Source organism: Rhincodon typus, chromosome 15, assembly GCF_021869965.1.
Source record: "Rhincodon typus isolate 14 chromosome 15, sRhiTyp1.1, whole genome shotgun sequence".
In the NCBI taxonomy this organism is placed as follows: domain Eukaryota; kingdom Metazoa; phylum Chordata; class Chondrichthyes; order Orectolobiformes; family Rhincodontidae; genus Rhincodon; species Rhincodon typus.
In genome coordinates this window covers 55,553,642-55,573,088 of record NC_063346.1, presented here as the reverse complement: position 1 = coordinate 55,573,088, position 19,447 = coordinate 55,553,642, and the positions used below count along the sequence as shown (strand labels likewise).

General features: G+C 45.6%; 1 protein-coding gene across 1 annotated transcript in view; it reads left to right on the top strand.

Moving 5' to 3' along the window:
* The window catches only part of elmo3 (engulfment and cell motility 3), a 98,935-nt gene that overhangs the window by 43,076 nt on the left and 36,412 nt on the right, over nt 1-19,447 (top strand). Inside the window, exons 12-14 of the mRNA XM_048605576.1 lie at nt 374-496; nt 8,264-8,395; nt 18,536-18,640. Of these exons, the coding sequence (XP_048461533.1) occupies nt 374-496; nt 8,264-8,395; nt 18,536-18,640 (360 nt within the window). The remainder of the gene's footprint in view (nt 1-373; nt 497-8,263; nt 8,396-18,535; nt 18,641-19,447) is intronic.

Here is a 19,447-nt window from a genome sequence, read left to right as displayed (position 1 = left end):
TGCAGTCTTGAGGGGGAGTGGGGACAGGTCAGTGCAGTCTTGAGGGGCAAAAAGGGATGGAACAGTCCTTTCCAAGGGAAGAGGGGACCAGTTTAATGAAACCTTAATCGTGACGGGTTTTCTTGGTAACTAAGGCTGACAGTGTAACCAAACTTATTACCAAAGAAGTTGGAGGAAGCTCTCCACATTCTATCAGCAGCTTTTACCAGGGCTGTCTTTATGACATTGGAAAGTAGCAGAGCTCTGAATCCCAGGCCCCCTCTTACCATGACAGCATCAATAATGCTGTGACAGCAATCATGTCTGTGATGTTCTGAATGTGCAGTTTCATTGGAGCTCTGATTGACTGTGTCGCGTTTATATTTCCCTGCAGAACATTATTCTGAGCTCTTCCGCGATGAGGGATGAAATGGCTCACTACTTGTACGTTCTACAGTCTATTTCCCTTAACCTCCTCGAGCCCAGGACGAAGATTCCAATGGACCCTTATAATCAGGTACGTGTGGAATTTCCAGGGACTGGCCAACCGGCGTCTGAGCTGAACACCTTTTAACCATGGTATGGGGACCTACAGGGGGCAGACATGGAAATCGGCTATTCGGCCCATCATACCTATGTTCTTCATGATCCAGGTGAGGACCCTCTTCATTTAACCTGAGAGTCATTTCAGTCAAATGGTGATCAGAGGTATTGGTGGTTATATATCAATTAATTACCCCTGGTTTGGGCCTACCCAATAGGGGGCAACATCTTCTTGATGTCTCCCTATCAAACATCTCCATTATTTTCAATATACTTTAGATAACTCGGCTCAGGGGAATTTGAGAACATACTTTGTGATGGATTTCAAGAAAGTGGGTTATCTCTGCAAGGGCAAGTGACCTGATAATAGACAGCTGCATTTAGTGAGGCGGCAACAATAGAGTTTGGGCTTCACTCCCATGGACAGTGTTTTGTTTTCATTCATTCATGGGACGTGGGCATCGCTGGCATTTAGTTCCCATCCCTAATGCCCCTTGAGAAGGCAGTAGACATTTGCCAGCTTTTTGAAAGAGCTTTCTAATTACTGCCACTCCATTCCCTTCCCTCCATGGCCCTGCAATGCCCATTCTCTCTCGCCTTACATTGTATCTCCTCAGGCCGACTTGAAGGTGTCTTCACTCCTGCATCTCCCTTTCACCTACATGTAATCCATTTTCCTCACTAGTTTCCTGCCAGCCCACAGCAAACCGATGGTGGAAGTAAAGAATACTAAGTGAGAGATTTATGAGAATTAAGAATACATTGTAATGCCATGGTTGGGAGTTTTTGTTCTATTTGCTCATGAGGACATTGTTGGCTGGGCCAACATTTATTACCCCTCCCTAATTATCTTTGAGATAAGCTGCCTTCTTGAACAGCTGCACCCCTTGGGGTGTAGACACCCCATGCTGCTGTAGGGAGGGATCTTTGGAGGAGGCCGAGATGGATCATCCACTCAGCACATCTGGCTGACGACTGCTGAGAAAACTTCAGCCTTATCTTTTGCACTGATGTGCTGGGCTCTTCCATCATTGAGGATGGGGATATTTGTGGAGCCTCCTCCTCCAGTGAGTTGTTTAATTATCCACCACCATTCACGACTGGATGTGGCAGGACTGCAGAGCTTAGATCTGATCTGTTGGTTGTGGGATCACTTAGCTCTGTCTATCACTTGCTGCTTTCGCTGTTTGGAGTCCAAGTAGTCCTGTTTGGTGGCTTCACCAGGTTGAGATCTCATCTTCAGGTATGCCTGGTGCTGCTCCTGGCATACCCTCCTTCACTCTCCATTGAACCAGGGTTGATCTCCTGGTTTGATGGTATTGGTTGAGTGGGGGATATGCCGGGCCATGAGGTTACAGATTGTGCTGGGGTACAATTCTGCTGTTGATGGCCCACAGCGCCTCATGGGTGTCCAGTCTTGAGTTGTTAGATCTGTGCAAAGTCTGTCCCATTTAACACGGTGATAGTGCCACACAACACGATGGAGGGTATTCTCCATGTGAAGGTGGGACTTTGTCTCCACAAGGACTGTGCGATGGTCACTCTTACCGATACTGTCACAGACAGATGCATCTGCAGCTGGCAGATTGGTGAGGATGAGGTCAGGTCTGTTTTTCCCTCTTGTTGGTTCCCTCACCACCTGCCGCAGACCCAGTCTAGCAGCTATGTCCTTTAGGACCCGACCAGCTCGATCAGTAGTATTGCTGCCGAGCCTCTCTTGGTGGTGGACATTGAAATCCTCCACCCAGAGTACATTTTGTGTCCTGCCATCCTCTGTGCTTCATCCAAGTGTTGTTCAACATGGAGGAGTACTGATTCATCAGCTGAGGGAGGACGGTATGTGGTAATCAGCAGGAGGTTTCCCTGCCCATGTTTAACCTGAAGCTATGAGACGTCATGGGGTCCGGAGTCAATGATGAGGACTCCTAGAGAAAATAGAAACCCCTTCTGACTGTGCTGCCACTGTCAGTGGGACAGGACGTATCCAGGGGATGATGATGGTGGTGTCTTGGGTATCGGCTGTAAAGTATGATTTTTGTCATTATGATCATGTTAGTATATGAATGGGTTTGGGCATAGTCTGTTACAGTGTGGAATATGGAATATTTCCCACCACCCAACCAGGCAATGCATTCCAGATCATCACAACTTACTGCATTAAAAAAAACGCATAACTTTCCTTCCAGTTTCTTTTGCCAATGATCTGAAGTCTGCATCCTCTGATTACTGACCATTCTGCCAATGGAAATAGTTTCTCCTCAACTATTCCACAGAAAAAGCCCTTCATTTTAAAAACCATTATTGATCTTCCCTGAGCTTTCTCTGCTGGAAGCATTCTAGGGAGAGTTATTGTCGTTTCTCTGATCTTGCTCTGTGAAATTGTATTGTCTCTTCCTTGGTAACATCCCAATATATCTCCTCTTCACTTTCTCCAAGGCATTGACAACCATGTGGTGCAGAGTTTTAAAATCTCTGCCTCCAGATTACTAATCTTCTCTATTCAGGACCCCTCATCATTTTGTACATTTTAATTCAACCTCCCCTCAGCCTCCTCCGTTCTGAAGCCTATCCAGTTTTCTCTTAACGTAGAACTGTACAGCACAGGAACAGGCCCTTCGGCCCACAATGTTGTGCCAAACATGACGCCAAATTGAACTAATCCCTTTTGCCTGCCCTTGGTCCATGTCCCTTCACTCCTTGCATATTCATATGCTTATCTAAAAGTCCCTTAACTGCCCCTATCGTAGCTGCCTCCACCACCACCCCTGGCAGCGCGTTCCACACTCCTACCACTCTCTGGGTAAAAAAACTTGCCCCTGACATCTCCTTTGAACTTTCCCCTTTCACCTTAAATGCATGCCCCTAGTATTAGACATTCTTCTCGCTAAACTTCTCCAGCCCTGGTCACATCCTCATAGACCTCCTCTCAAACGTGTTGTGACTGAGATTAAGTATTGAACTGTAGCGAGTTAAGGCACAATATACCTTCCATCCACCTTTATACATCATGAGAGAGCTGCCATTTGGGTAGTGGTTTATAGAGGATTAGTATAACTTGTTCTCTTTTACATTCTGTTCTGAAAGCCAAGGATCAGGTATGTTGCATAGCCTGAGCAGACACCCTGAGATGTATGTATGAACATCTCACCATTCCTGCAGCACCTTTAATAGTGAACCATATAATTGCTTGTCTCCATTCATCCTCCAACACTGTTTATGCTTGCACTGAGTGACCTGAAATGTAACCAGTCTCTCTACTTTCAACTGAAGTGTTTTAGAATCCACTTCACTCTTATGTCAAAAGGCAAAATGATGCCACTCAAGTCCACATAGATCAAACAGATCCTAATATTGATTCTGGGCACGTTCCTCTATCCTGTATCTCAGCAGTCTGAAAAAAAACTATTCAATACTCCTCTTGGCCTCTATCTCACAGCCAATCTTGAATCCACTCTGTCACTGTCCCTTTAATCCCATGGGCTCTGGTGACCTCTAATGTTTATGATACCTTAGTCCCTCTGTTTGCTGTGCTCAGCTGGTGTTACCTTTTTCTATCTTCAAGGGGATGTGTCAGTTCAACAGATTAATTGCAACGCAATTCACACACTGACAACGGAAGTCTCATTCGCAATTGACTGGGCCTGAGTGATCTGTGTTTGCAAAGCCTCGTTGCAGATGGGGAATGCAGGAATACCTTTGGACCCCAGTCACAGTGCAGGAGAGTGGAAGCAATCTATTAATTGTGAAAATGTTTGCAAGTTTCAAAATTCTGTTGTGGATCGTGGGCAACACTGGCTCGTTCAACATTTATTGCATGTCCCTAGTTGGCCTTGAGAAGGTGGTGGTGAGCTGCCTTTAACCGCTGTAGTGCACATGCTGTAGGTTGACCCCAATGCCTTAAAGGAGGGAATTCCAGGATTTTGACCCAGTGACAGTGAAGGATCGGCGATATATTTCCAAGTCAGGATGGTGAGCGGCTTGGAGTGGATCTCGAAGGTGGTGGTGTTCCCATGTATCTGCTGCCCTTGTCCTTCTCGATGGAAGTGGTCGTAGGTTTAGAAGGTGCTGTCTGAGGATCTTTGGTGAATTTCTGCGGTGCATCTTGTAGATAGTACACACTGCTGCTACTGAGCGTCAGTGGTGGGGGGAGTGAATGCTTCTGGATGTGGTGCCAATCAAGCGGCTGCTTTGTCCTGGATGGTGTCAAGCTTCTTGAGTGTTGTTGGGGCTGCACTCATCCAGGCAAGTGGGGAGTATTCCATCACACTCCTGACTTGTGCCTTGTTGAAGGGTGGACAGGCTCTGGGGAGGCAGGAACTGAGTTGCTTGCTGCAGTATTCCCAGCCTCGTGTAGACACTGTGTTCAAGCGGTGAGTCCAGTTGAGTTTGGGCCAATGATAACCCCCAGGATGTTGATAGTGGGGAATTCAGTGATGGTAACATCATTGAACATCAAGGGGCAGTGGTTTGATTGTCTCTTATTGGAGATGGTCATTGCCTGGCATTTGTGTGATGCAAATGATACTAATTCACTGCAATGGCAATTTTAGTGCAATTTTCACTTTAGACAGCCATTGTGTGGTCAGGGGATCTTCCTGCCCCCGCATTTCCATCTCCCTTTTTGCATTCAGGAGTCTCCCTAAATTCTCATCATTTCATTTTGTTTCCCCTTGAGCTGTCTATCTGCTCTGCAGTGACCAACAGTTCTCATCTCTGTCACACTTTTCACATGAACTGTGCGAAACAAAACATTTCCATTAGATGCCTTCACAATGACCACTCAATGCAAACATTTGATTTACTCCTGGATAAATGCGAGGCATTGCATTTTGGTATAACAAACAGTGGCAGGACTTAGACAATTAATGGCAGAGCCCTGGGTAACATTGTAGAACAGAAAGACCTAATGGTTCAGGTACATAATTCTTTGAAGTTTTCATCACATATAGACATATTAAAGAGGCATTTGGCACGCTTGCCTTCGTTGCTCAGTCCTTTGAGTACAGGAGTTGGGACGTCATGTTGACATTGTATAGGACATTGGTGAGGCCTCTTCTGGAATATTGTATCCAGGTCTGGTTGCCCTGTTATAGGAAGGATATTATTAAGCCTGAGAGGGGTCAGAAAAGATTTACCAAGATGTTGCCGGGTATGGAAGGTTTGAGTTATAAGGAGAGGCTGGATAGGCTGGGACTTTTTTCACTGGAGCATAGGAGGTTATAAACCTTATAGAGGTTTACAAAATCATGGTGAGTATAAATAGAGTTAATGGTAGGTGTCTTTTCTCTAGGATGGGGATTTCAAGACTGGGGACATATTTTTAAGGTGAGAGGAGAAAGATTTATAGAAGACATGCGGGTCATATGTTTTACACAGAGGGTGGAATAAACGTCCTGAAGAAATGGTGGACGCAGGCATTGTTACATTATTTAAAAGACATTTGAATATGTACATGAATAGGAAAGGTCTGGAGGGATATAGGCCAGGAACAGGCAGATGGTTTAGTTTGTCTTGGTTTGGTTTGAGATTGTGTTCAGTGTGGACTGGTTGGACCGAAGGGTCTGTTTCCATGCTGTATGACTTTAAGAATCTGTAATAGTTCACAGTGACTACAGAGACTTATGTCAAAATATCTGGCATTCCCCTTAACTTCAGTGCCCACGAGGTTACCACACCCAGAACAGGGCAATGGGGAAACAGCAGGGGAGTGGCCCCAGTTGACACAGTACCCAACATGATGGGCCGAATGGCATCCTTTTGTGCTGTACCTGTTCTGTGATTTGCACCCTGTGCTGAGTCAGCACACCGTCAAATCAGGGACAATATATTTCGCACTCTGTCTCAGAATCAAGCTGAATCTGTGTGTACCTGATGGAGTGCTGCATCGGAAGTGACATCTTTCCCCTTGTTCGCTTGAACGCAGATGATCCTGTTTACAGAAGAGCAGGACCGATTTCCCTGTGTCCCCTCACCCTAACACCTAAAGCAGATTATTTATCTCAGTTGCTGTTTCCTGGATTTTGTTCTGTGCAGTGATCCGTTACTTTCCCAATATCACAATAATGAGTGCATTTCTAATGTACCTGGTTGGTTATGCCTGTGGATGGGAACGTTGCTATATAAATGCAAGTTCTTTCTTTGGATTTGGTCTAGGTGCCATGGGTTGAGGAGGAGAATAATTAACCAAGGTTTCTGCAGTCCAGTGCTGCCCCATGCCATGTGAGGTGAGGACAGGTGTGCTCACTGTACTCCCTTGTCCAGGCCCATGTGTGAAGGATGCTGTTCTCCAGATCCTACGGCATCGCTGGGAGATTTGTATCCGAGCAACAGGCAGTTCCTTCAAGAGAAATGATAAGGCCAGGGATAAAAGGAATGGAGCTCCTTCAGAGTGGGACAAGATGTCGAATGTGCAAATCTCACCCTGTCCAAACAAACACGACCTCCACACCGACTCCCAATTCCACAATTTCATTCTTCAGATAAGCCCGAGATTCGTGACAGTCTATTTAAGTGATTGAGCTCAGACTGTGAACTCCTGTTGCTGTGAACTCCTTTGCACTCTCTGAAGGTGCTCGCTTAAGCTGCCATATTCTGCCTGTATCCCATCAAATAGCTCACCCTGGATCTGGTCCCAAATGCCGTTTAAGCGGTTTATTTTTACAATTATTGCAGTTCATTCCAAACCACTTCCTTTGAAGGTGACATCCTGATTTAAGTTTTCTTGAATCCTTTGAAGAATTACTAACCCTTTCAGCAATATTCCATGTCTTTGCTGCCAGTAGGAGGGGGGTCAGCTAGCTTAGTTGGCCAGACAGCAGGTTTGTAATACAGAGCAATGCCAACAGTGTGGATTCAATTCCTGAACAAGCAGAGATTACTATGAAGGACTCTGCTTCTCAACCACCACCGGTCATCTCTCTCGAATGAGAGAGCAGCCCTATGGTCTGGTAGGACTATGGCAACTTTACTACCAGTGATAGTTTAATTAATGGATTATCTCTCAATTCTGCAGTAATGGACCCCTCTACCAATGGCTAACCACTAAACCTTAATCACTCACGTGTGATGGTGTTAGCCTCGCGATTCTCTACGCAAGCACTTCTGACACAAACACTAAAACACATAGGGGCAGACATAGGCCACTTGGCCCGTTCCATCTGCTCCACCGTTCGATGAGGTCGTGGCTGATCTGATCATTTTCAACTCCACTTTCCTGCCATTTTGCCTTGTTTCCCTGACTGATGAAAAATCTATGTCAGCCTCAAATATAGCTCAACCTCACCATCTGCAGTAAAGCATCCCACAGTTTCGCCACCCTCTGAGAGAAGAAATTCCTCCTTATCTCTGTCTTCAGTGTGTGACCCCTTATTCTGAGATGGTGCCCTCTGGTGCTAGGATCTCCCACAAGGGGAAACAACCTCTCCACATCTATCCTGTCAAGTCCCCTAAGATTCTTAAATGTTCCTCTCATTCTTCTAAACTCCAAGTACAGGCTCAACCTGCCCTCCTAAGACAGTCCCTCCATACTGGGTATTGGCCTTGTGAATCTTCGCTGGACTCCCACCAATGCCAGTAGAAAGCTGAGGTGAAAGCCTTGTTTTCTACCTCCAAGACCAACACTCACAACACCGCCACCATAATATCCAGCCTGACCACCCATGGGTGATGACATTACTAGCCATCGAAATTCCATGCTTCATCTCCATTTCCATCATTGTTTGCCTGTTTATTTTCCCTTTAGGAGCAGAGGGATATGGTCCACCGGCTACGTCAAGCAGCCTTTGAGTCTGATGCTGATGCCTCTCCTGGGAACTTCAACACAGACCGGCGGAAATCTTTGTGCGCCAGAGAGTTCAAGAAGCTTGGCTTTCCCGTGAGTCGAAACAGAACTTTTCTCCTTTTAGGGGAGCCATGTGTGCTGTATATCAGAGCAACCGCGTATGCACATACCCACGCAGCCTCAAGGGAACGTTACCCCCAAGCACAGGGTGATGTAGTTTCTTGGCTCAATACCATAGCTGGTATAATAAGGTCGGATTGCTACATGTTAGCTCCCGTTACACATAGCACAAACATCGATCAGGTTCTTATTGAACCAGATGTCTAGAACTTTATTAACCACGCCAACTACTTAGATATCCATAATATCACAGGCTTGCATATCAACTGGGTTCTCTGCTCACTGATGGTACTAAATATCACATACACATAACTGACTGGCTGAATACATGTTGCAGGGACGGCATGGTGGCTCAGTGGTTAGTACTGCTGCTTTGCAGTGCCAGGGACCCAGGTTCGATTCCACCCTCGGGCGACTGTCTGTGTGGAGTTTGCACGTTCTCCCCGCATCTGAGTGGGTTTCCTCCGGGTGCTCCAGGTTCCTCCCACAGTCCAAAGCTGTGCAGGGTACAGTGGATTGGCCATGCTAAATTGCCCACAGCGTCCAGGGAAGTGCAGGCTAGGTGGGTTAGCCATAGGAAATGCATGGTTACAGTGATAGGGTAGGGGGTGGGGCGTGTTCTTCGGAGGATGAGTGTGGACTCGATGGGCTGAATGGTCTGCTTCGATACTGTAGTGATTCCATAAAACAAGATAATCCAGATACTTTCATACTGGAATGTCGCATCATGATGTCATGTAATTGTCTTAAAGGTACACTGCCTGTCAGGTCCAGAATCAATAAAATAACACAATACAGGGAAAGTTGTGGCTTTTTGTCCTCTCTGACCAGTTTTTCTTCCGTTTTAAAAAACGAAGACCAATTTGGGGTGCAGTCATTATCTGGGTCAGATGCAGTCAAACAACGGCATCTAATCATGTCACACCCCAAATCCATCACCTTCATAGCAACTTAAAAATGCAGGGTCAATTTGGTCGAATCATTATTTCTGAGTTAAATGTAATTTTTGTCAAATTTGGCGAAGGTATGACATTAATGTCCCAGCAAAAAATTAGCAGTGATGTTGTTAAATGAGTGTTGTATGGTGAGATTGAAATGTGTTGAAGGAAGTGCCATTAGTTCACACTATTGATACATAATCCATGCCTGACCTGATCTTTTTATATAACCACCTAACCTGCTGCTCCAGATTGGAGCCAAATTCAAGGGTTTTAAGAGCCATAGTATATCCTTCCTCATTATTTCTTGCTTTAACTCATGCTCTGTAAATGGGCATCATTGGGTGAGTTGATAGCTATTGCCCATCCCTGGTTTTTATACAGTTGAGTGGGTTGCTCAGTCTGCCACTTTAGTGCAAGACTGGCCAGTTTCCTGTCAGGGCCATTTAGGGACCCATTGAGAACCTATGACCTTGTTCCTGCTCCCAGGTTTTAATCAAACATAATTCAGCTTCCCAGACTGACAGGGTGGGGACTGAGTTTGAGTTCATCTGGGGTCAGTCCTCATCCAGTGATGTAACTTGTGACAGTTATTGATCCAGGAATTGCAATGTTATAGATTCACCCGCCAGCCACAATTGTTCATCTCCACTTGGCCCCAGTTGCTGATTAAAGGTCAGTTATAAAGTCATAGAGTCGTACAGCATGGAAACAGACCCTTCGGTCCAACCCGTCCATGCTGAACATAATCCCAAACTAAACTAGTTCCACCTGCCTGCTCCTGGCCCATATTCCTCCAAACCTTTCCTATTCGTGTACTTGTCCAAATATCTTTCAAACTGTACCCACATTCCACCACTTCCTCTGGCATTTCGTTCCACACCAGAACCATTCTGTGTTTAAAAAAAATGCCCCCATGTCTTTTTTCCTCCTCTCACCCTAAAAATATGCCCCCTAGTCATGAAATTCCCCATCCTAAGGAAAAGACACCTGCCATTCACCTTATCTATACCCCTCATGATTTTATAAACCTCTATAAGGTCACCCCTCAGCCTCCTACACTCCAGTGAAAGAAGTCCCAGCCTATCCAGCCTCTCCTTATAACTCAAACCCTCCATTCCCGCCAACATCCTGGTAAATCTCTTTTGAACCCTCTGCAGATTTCCTTCCTATAACAGTGACCAGAACTGAGCATAGTACTCCTGAAGAGACCTCACCAACGTGCAATTTGCCCCATCCTTTCTGAAAAGAGGTATATTGTAAAATGTCACATTTTCCTTTTATTTCTTTTTATTTGTAATGGGATGTGATTGTAAAGCCATTACTTGTTGCCCAGACCTTAAGTGTCCTTGAGAAGTTGGCAGTGATCCAGTCTGTGACACTCCTGCAGTCTGTGTGGTGAATATAGACCAACAGTGCTGCCTGGTGGCCAATTCAATGAAGAAGCAACAGCAATGTAGTTCCAGGTCAGGATAGCGATCACTTGCATGTGGTGGTTTTCCGTCAGCATAGGCGGGTTAGGTCAATGATAACCCCCAGGGTACTAATGCTTGGGAGATCAATGGTGGTACTGCCACTGAATGTCAAAGAGAATTGGTTGAACTCGGTATTGTTTAAGTACTTTGCACTTGTGTGCCGCAAATGTTACCTCCTACCTTTAAGTCTGAGCTTGGATCTTGTCCAAATATTGCTGAATGTGGATGTGGGCTGCTTCAGTATCTGAGGAGTCGCGAATGGTGCTGAACATTGTGCAATCATCGGCGAACATCCCCACTTCTGACCTTATGATAGAGGGAAGGTCATTGATGAAGCAGCTAAAGATGATTGGGCCTAGGACACTACCCTGAGGAACTCCTGCAGAGATATCCTGGCGCTGAGATGACTGACCTCTAATAATGGCAGCCATCTTCCTACATGTCGGGTATGACTCCAACCAGTGGAGAGTTTGCCCCCAATACCCATTGACTCCAGTTTTGCTAGGGCTCCTCAATGCCATATTTTGTCAAATACAGCTTGATGTCAAGGGCTGTCACTCTCACCTCACCTCTGGAATTAAGATGTTTTACCCATGTTTACCCATGAACCAAGGCTGTAACAAGGTCAGGAGCTGAGTGGCCCTGGCAGAAACCAAACTGGGCGTCACTGAGCAGGTTATTGCTTTGTAAGTGCTGCCTGATAGTACTGTCCATGACACCTTCCATCAATTTGTTGATAAGTCGACTTGATGGGACAGCAATTAACCAGATTATATTTTCCCAGGTTTTGTGAAGAGGACAACTTTTGATACTGTTGAGCAGATGCCAGTGTTGTAGAAACATGTGTACATAATAAATAGAAGTTGCAGCTGTCTATTTGGCCCATCAAGCCTGCTCCTCCATTCAATACAATTGTGGCTGATCTTCAGTTTCAACTCCACTTTCACATCTATTCCCCTTATCCTGTGATTCAACTGAGATGCAAAATATCTGTCCATTTGAGCATTGAATGTATCCAACAGTGCAGTATCCACAACACTCTGGAAAATTCAAAGGATTCAGTATTCTCAAAACCTCTCCTCGTCCCAGTGCTAAATGATTGGTCCCTTATTTTGAAACTCTGGCCACTTGTTTCCCAGCCAGGGATACAATGTCTCAATTTACCACGTTAGCACTTTCAGAACTTTGTATCAGTGAGATCCAATGCTTCTGAACTCCAGCAAATTTACTCAGCATAGGAACATCCCGGGAACCATTTCAGTGAACCTTCACTGGGCCACGTCCAATGCAGGCATACTCTCTATTAAAATATCAAGGCTAAAACTGCTCAATACACCAGGCATTATTTGTAACCTTAAATTCCTCCTGTTGTTAGCCCCCAGATTGGCCTCTTTCTCAGATTTTTTTCTACTGTAAATACGGACAAAATATGTGTTCAATTTCTGCCATTTCCTCATTTCCCAGGATTATTCTCTTCCTCCAAGAGGCCATTACTTTAGCTACTCTCCTCCTTTTATATACTCGTGAAAGTTCTACTGTATAGGAACAATTTGGCTGGAACTGTCACTAGGTCTGGAGCCACAAGGCTTCAGTAATATGCGTATAGGACGCTTTGCTGTATTCAGCGTGCTCAGTTGTTTGTTGGTACCACTTGAAGTGAATTAAATTGGCTGAAGACGTGCATTTGTAATGATGGGGTGCTTGGGAAGAGGTTGAGATGGTTCGACCACTTGGCACCTAAATACTTGGCACTTCCCATCATTGAGGATGACAAATATCTGGAGCTACCTCTACCCATTAGTTTCTTTCATTGACTGTCACCACTCAGGTCAGAAGCTCTAATCACATCCTCGTACTGCTGCCTACTCTCCTTTGCCATTCTAGCCCTATTCCCTATATACCCACATGGTGTTAACAGGGTTCAGGGGACAGGAGCTGGACCTAGAGAACAAGGTCAGCTTAGAGAAGGTATGAAGGGAAACTAAGACTATAATTAGAAAAAGATACAAGTTCATGTCAAGCACATTGCACAGGGGACATGGGTAACTTCAGGGGAAGATTTGCCCAGTGCATCATTGGAAGGATGGGAAACCATAAAGGATATTATTAGTAGTTTTCTTCCTCCTCTCTTTCAAATCTGCCATCACCAATACTCAATTTTAAAAATAAATTTAGAACACAGAACAGTACAGCACAGGATCGGGCCCTTCAGCCCACGATGTTGAGCTGAACATGATGCCAAATTAGACTAATCCCTCCGCTTGCCCTTGGTCCATATCCTTCTATCCCTTGCATATTCATGTGCTTATCTAAAAGTCTCTTAAACACCCTTATCGTACCAGCCTCCACCACCACCCCTGGCAGTGCGTTCCAGACTCCTATCACTCTCTTGGTAAAAAACTTGCCCCTCACATCTCCTCTGAACTTTCCCCTCTCACCTTAAATTCATGCCCCCTAGTATTAGACATTTCAAATCTGGGGGGAGAAAATTCTAACTGTCAACCCTATCTTTGCATCTCATAATTTTATTGATTCCTATCAAGTTTCCCCTCAGCCTCCACCGCACCACAGAAAACAACCCAAGCTTTTCTGAGATAACAAGGTGTAAAGCTGGATGAACACAGCAGGCCGAGCAGGAAAGCTGACATTTCGGGTCTGGACCCTTCTTCAGAAAAAATGCTTTTCTCACCTCTCATTATAGCTTATACCCTCTAATCCAGGCAGCATCCTGGTAAACCTCTTCTGCACCCTCTCCAAAGTCTCCACATCCTTCCTATAATGTGACGACCAGAACTGAATGCAATACTCTAAGCATGGCCTAGCCAAAGTCTTATAAAGCTGCAATATAACATCCTGACTCTTGTACTCAATTTCCCGACCAATGAAGGCAAGTATGCCATATGCCTCCTTTACCGCCCTACCTACTTGTGTGGCCACACAGCTGACCACACCATCCTCCTCAACATCTCCCCACTGTTGTCTCACTGGCTGGCAGTGCGCTTACCTTGTTCCATTCCCAGCCGATGGCTCCTATCGCTGTTCCCACACTGTTACCTCTGAATTTAGCTACTCATTGCCCCTCGATGGCATCTCCCCAAAATACAGCACCATTCTCCACATGTACACAGGCAAAGCCCATCTCTCCCTCCCCACCACCACCTCTCTCCCGATTCCTCCATCATTTGGAAATTGTCTGACTTGACGTGCCATAGCAGATGAAACCTTTTTCGTCTAAAAACTACAAAGACCAAAGTAATTTCCTTTGGTCCCTGCCACAAACTCCAATGCCTTTCATTAGCTACTTCATTATTCTTACTGACAGCGGTCTGTGATGGCACTGGACTGGGCATGTGTATTCTGACGCTGAGGGATGGTTTCTCAGTCCATCATTGTAACAGTTTCCTACTCCCCAGTATGACTCAACTCAGCCCCAGTTTCATTCCACTGGTCCCATAAACCTCATTTAGGTCTTTCTCGCCCCTATTTCAGTGGACCCCTGGCTAGCCTCCCATTGGTCCCTTGTAATGAACATAAACCCTGCTGCCCATCTTCCCTGAACTCTCTATTGGCTTTCGGTTAAGCAATGCCTTGATTCTAAATTCCTATCCTGGTCTTCAAATTCCCAGCTCTGTAATCTCCTCTGGTTCTTTTACCAAGCAAGGTAACGGTGGTCTGCAAATTTTGACCTCCAAAGTGTCCCCAGTTTGAACAGTTTCACAATTGGTCAGTTTGCCTTCAGGTAACAAGGCACCAAACCTTGGAAATTTTTCCTACAACACCACACCACCCCCCCACCCCCGCCCAAAAAAAACCTCTCCGCCTCTCTACCTTCTTCTCCTCTTGAAAGTAGTCTTCTAAACTTAGCTCATTCACTGAGATTGGTCCTTTGCCCTTTGATCTTCTTAGGTGGATCTCACTCACGTTTCATTGGATCTCACAGCGATGGCTTATTGCCACACTAAAGGCCTGACTGACCCCTTGCTGGGAAAGGAAACTGGGGGAGAGCAGGGCCTGGGAGACTTGAGAATGACCTCCTGTGAATCCGCACTGCAGTTTAAAGCAGGCCTCTTGAAGATGAGAGAGAAAAATCTCCTTGCATCCGGTTTCCTCTCTCAAGAGACATAGGAGCAGAATGAGACCATGCGGGCCATTGATTCTGCTCCACCATTCAATCATATCTGATATGTTTCCCAGTCCCATTCTCCTGTCTTCTCCTCGTAACCCTTGATCCCCTTACTAATTGAGAACCTATCTATCTCTGTCTTAAAGACACACAATGACTTGACCTCCACAGCCTTCACCACCCTCTGGCTGAAGAAATTCCTCCCCATCTTGGTTCTAAAGTGTCGTCCCTTCACTCTGAGACTGTGCCCTTGGTTCCTAGTCTCTCCTACCGGTGGAAATAGAAATAGAAATAGGGAGGGTGGTAAAAGAGGCGGGGGAATGGCATTGTTAGTCAGGGCCAGTATAGCAGCTACTGAAGGGCAGTTCAAGAATGATATGTCTACAGAGTCAGTTGGAGTTCGGGTCAGGAACAATAAAGGAGCAGTCACTTTGTTGGGGGTTTTTTACAGACCCCTTAATAGTTGCAGAGAAGTAGAGGAGCGGATTGGGCGGCAGATACTGGAAAGGTGCAGAAGTCACAGGGTTGTAGTCATGGGTGACTTCAACTTTCCAAATGTTGATTGGAAACATTTTAGTTGTAATAGTTTAGATGGAGCGGATTTTGTCCAGTGCGTTCAGGAAGGATTCCTGACACAGTATGTCGATAGACCAACATGAGGAGAGGCCACTTTGGATTTGGTGCTTGGCAATGAACCAGGCCAAGTGTTAGACCTGTTGGTAGGAGAGCATTTTGGTGGTAGCGATCATAACTCTGTTACTTTTACAATAGTCATGGAAAAGGATAGGTACATACAGCAGGGTGAGGTTTATAATTGGGGGAAGGGTAATTATAATTCTGTTAGGCAAGAACTGGGTAAACATAAAATGGGAACAGATGCTGTCAGGGAAGAGCACTATAGAAATGTGGAGATTGTTTAAGGAATGCATACTGCATGTGATCGCTATGTTTGTCCCTAGCAGGCAAGGAAGATGTGGTCGACTAAGGGAGCCTTGGTTCTCGAGAGAGGTCGAACAACTAGTTAAGAGGAAGAAGGATGCTTGTATAAGGTTTAGGAAACAAGGATCAGAAAAGGCTCTAGATGGATACAAATTAGCCAGGAAAGAGCTGAAGAAAGGGCTTAGGAGAGCTATAAGGGAGCATGAGAAAACCTTGGCAGATAGGATCAAGGAAAATGCCAAGGCTTTTTACACATACATGAGGAATAAGAGAATGACCAGAGAAAGGGTAGGGCCAATCAAGGATTGTAAAGGGAATTTGTGCACTGAGCCTAAAGAGATAGGAGAGGTCCTTAATGAATACTTTTCTTCGGTATTCACAACTGAGAGGGACCTAGTTGTAGAGAAGGACAGTGTGAAACAGGCTGGTAGTCTAGAGGAGGTGGATGTTAGTAGGGAAGATGTACTAGGAATTTTGAGGAACTTGAAAATAGATAAATCCCCTGGGCCTGATGGGATTTATCCAAGGATTCTATGCGAAGCGAGGGAAGAGATCGCAGGGCCTTTGGCGATGATCTTTTCGTCCTCACTGTCCACGGGTATAGTGCCAGAAGATTGGAGAGAGGCAAACATCATTCCGTTGTTCAAAAAAGGGAATAGGGATAACCCTGGAAATTACAGGCCAGTTAGTCTTACATCAGTGCTGGGCAAATTATTGGAAAGGGCTCTGAGAGATAGGATTTATGATCACTTGGATAGGCACAGTTTGATTCGTGATAGTCAGTATGGATTTGTGAGGGGTAGATCATGCCTAACAAACCTTACTGAATTCTTTGAAGAGGTGACCAAACACGTGGATGAAGGTAGAGCAGTGGATGTGGTATACATGGGTTTAAGTAAGGCTTTTGGTAAGTTTCCCCATGGTAGGCTCATGCAGAAAATAAGGAGGCATGGGATAGGGGGAAATGTGGCAGATTGGATTCAGAATTGGCTGATCCTTAGAAGACAAAGAGTGGTAGTGGACGGAAAATATTCAACATGGTGCTCAGTTATGAGTGGTGTACCACAAGGATCTGTCCTGGGTCCTCTTCTATTTGTGATGTTTTGTAAATGATTTGGATGTAGGAGTGGAAGGGTGGATTAGTAAGTTTGCGGACGATACGAAGGTGGGTCGAGTTGTGGATAGTGCGGAGGGCTGTTCTAGGTTACAAAGGGACATTGATAGGATGCAGAGCTGGGCTGAGAAGTGGCAGATGGAGTTTAACCCTGAAAAGTGTGAGGTGATTCATTTTGGAAGGATAAACTTGAAAGCAGAATACAGGGTTAACAGAAAGATTCTTGGCAGTGTGGAGGAGCAGAGGGATCTTGGGGTTCATGTTCACAGTTCCCTGAAAGCTGCCACCCAGGTGGATAGAGTTGTTAAGAAGGCGTATGGTGTGTTAGCTTTCATTAATAGAGGGATTGAGTTCAAGAGCCGTGAAGTTATGCTCCAGCTATACAAAACCCTGGTTCAGCCACATCTGGAGTATTGTGTCCAGTTCTGGTCGCCTCATTACAGGAAAGATATGGAAGAATTGGAAAAGGTGTAGGTGAAATTTACCAGGATGTCGCCTGGAATGGAGGGAAGGTCTTACGAGGAAAGGTTGAGAGAGCTATGGCTTCACTCTTTAGAACGATGAAGGATGAGAGGTGACTTGACAGAAGTGTACAAAATGATCAGAGGTATAGATAGAGTGGACAGCCAGAGACCTTTTCCTCGGGTGGAGGTAGCTATTACGAGGGAGCATAGTTTTAAAGTGAGTGAAGGTAGATATAGGGGAGACGCCAGAGGTAGGTTCTTTACTCAGAGAGTGGTTGGGGTATGGACTGCATTGCCGGAGAGGGTAGTGGAGTCGGCCTCATTTGGGGCATTTAAGCGGCAATTAGATAGGCATATGGATGATAGTATAAGGTAGGGATGGATGTTAGATAGACCTTAGGTTGAGGGTAAAAGTTCGGCACAACATCGTGGGCTGAAGGGCCTGTACTGTGCTGTACAGTTCTATGTTCTATGAAACATCTTCTCCACCTAACTCTATGCAGGGCTCTCAGTATTTTGTAAATTTCAATCAGATTCCTCCTCATCCTTCTAAACTCTGTTGAGTACAGACCCAGAGGTCTCAACTGCTCCTCATTCTTGTGAACCCCCTCTGGACACTCTTCAAGGCCAGCACATCCTTCCTTAGATACAGGGCCGAAAACTGCTCTCAATATTCAAAATGTGGTCTGACCAGAGACTTATACAGCCTCAGCCTTGTACTCTAGCCCCTTCAAAATGAATGCCAACATTTCACTTGCCTTCCCAACTGCCAACTGAAGCTTCATGTTGACCTCAAGAGAATCCTGAACTGGGACTCCCAAGTCCCTTTGTGCTTCAGATTTCTGAAGCCTTTCCCCATTTAGAAAGTAGTCTACGCCTCTATTCTTCCTACCAAAGTGCATAACCTCCCACTTTCCCTCATTGTATTCCATCTGCCACTCCCTTGCCCACTTTCCTAGCCTGTCCAAGTCATTCTACAGCCTCCCTGCCTCCTCAACACTACTTGTCCCTGCACATATGTTTGTGTCATCCCTAAATGTGTTGTCCTTTCCTCCTGCAGAACAGTGCCAACCCCTCCTTGGACTTCAGCCGAACACCTCCTGGCCTCCTACCTCTGGATAATATGACTTACTTTGCCACGCACCACACTGATGCCTATAACAGGGTAAGTTGGCACTTTCCTCTCCCTGTTGGCACTGTTTAAAAATTACACTACCACTTGTTTTGCACTGGCTTGCATTTGTGAGGGAACCGATACCTTGAATTGTAGGAGACTGAGTCAGAGGCAGTTAATGCTATGGGGAAGAGAGGGTTATTGATGTGAACTGTGACTGAATGGCATTGCTGCATGGAAATGTTGCTGAGTCTTTTACACACCTTTGGGGAGATAACCGAACTCAGGTGTCCCAACCAGATAAGTGAGTCGAGGTTCCCCTACTCCCACCGAGTCTGCATTTTTGTGACAACATACACTTTTACATCCATATTGTATCCAGGAGCTATGGAGAGTGATGGTAGAGACTCCAATTGCTTGCCATCACCATGACTGACCAGCACTCTGTCCCATTCTGACCAGCTGCTGTTGGTGACACGTTGGAAGCGTTGATATTCAAAATGTGTTGCCATGTTATAAGTGCATCTTTTCTGAACGTCCGGTCCGATATGGGATTCGAAGTTAATGCTCCTGGCTCAGATGTGGGAACACTACCCAGTGTGTGGCAGACCTCTCTATTGGCATCTCACTCAGTGCAATTCTCCATCTTTCCTTTCTTGCTTGGAGCTTAGCCAGAATCCATTCCCACCTTGGTTGGTAAGTGTTAGTTGTTCTCCACGCACCACTAGGGGAGCTTTTGTAATTGGCTCCAACAGTCATAGACTCTTACTGTACATGACCATCCAATGAGTTGGCAAGTATCACTGTGTGTGTGTGTGAGTGTGAGCCTGTGTGTGTGTGTGAGTGTGAGCCTGTGTG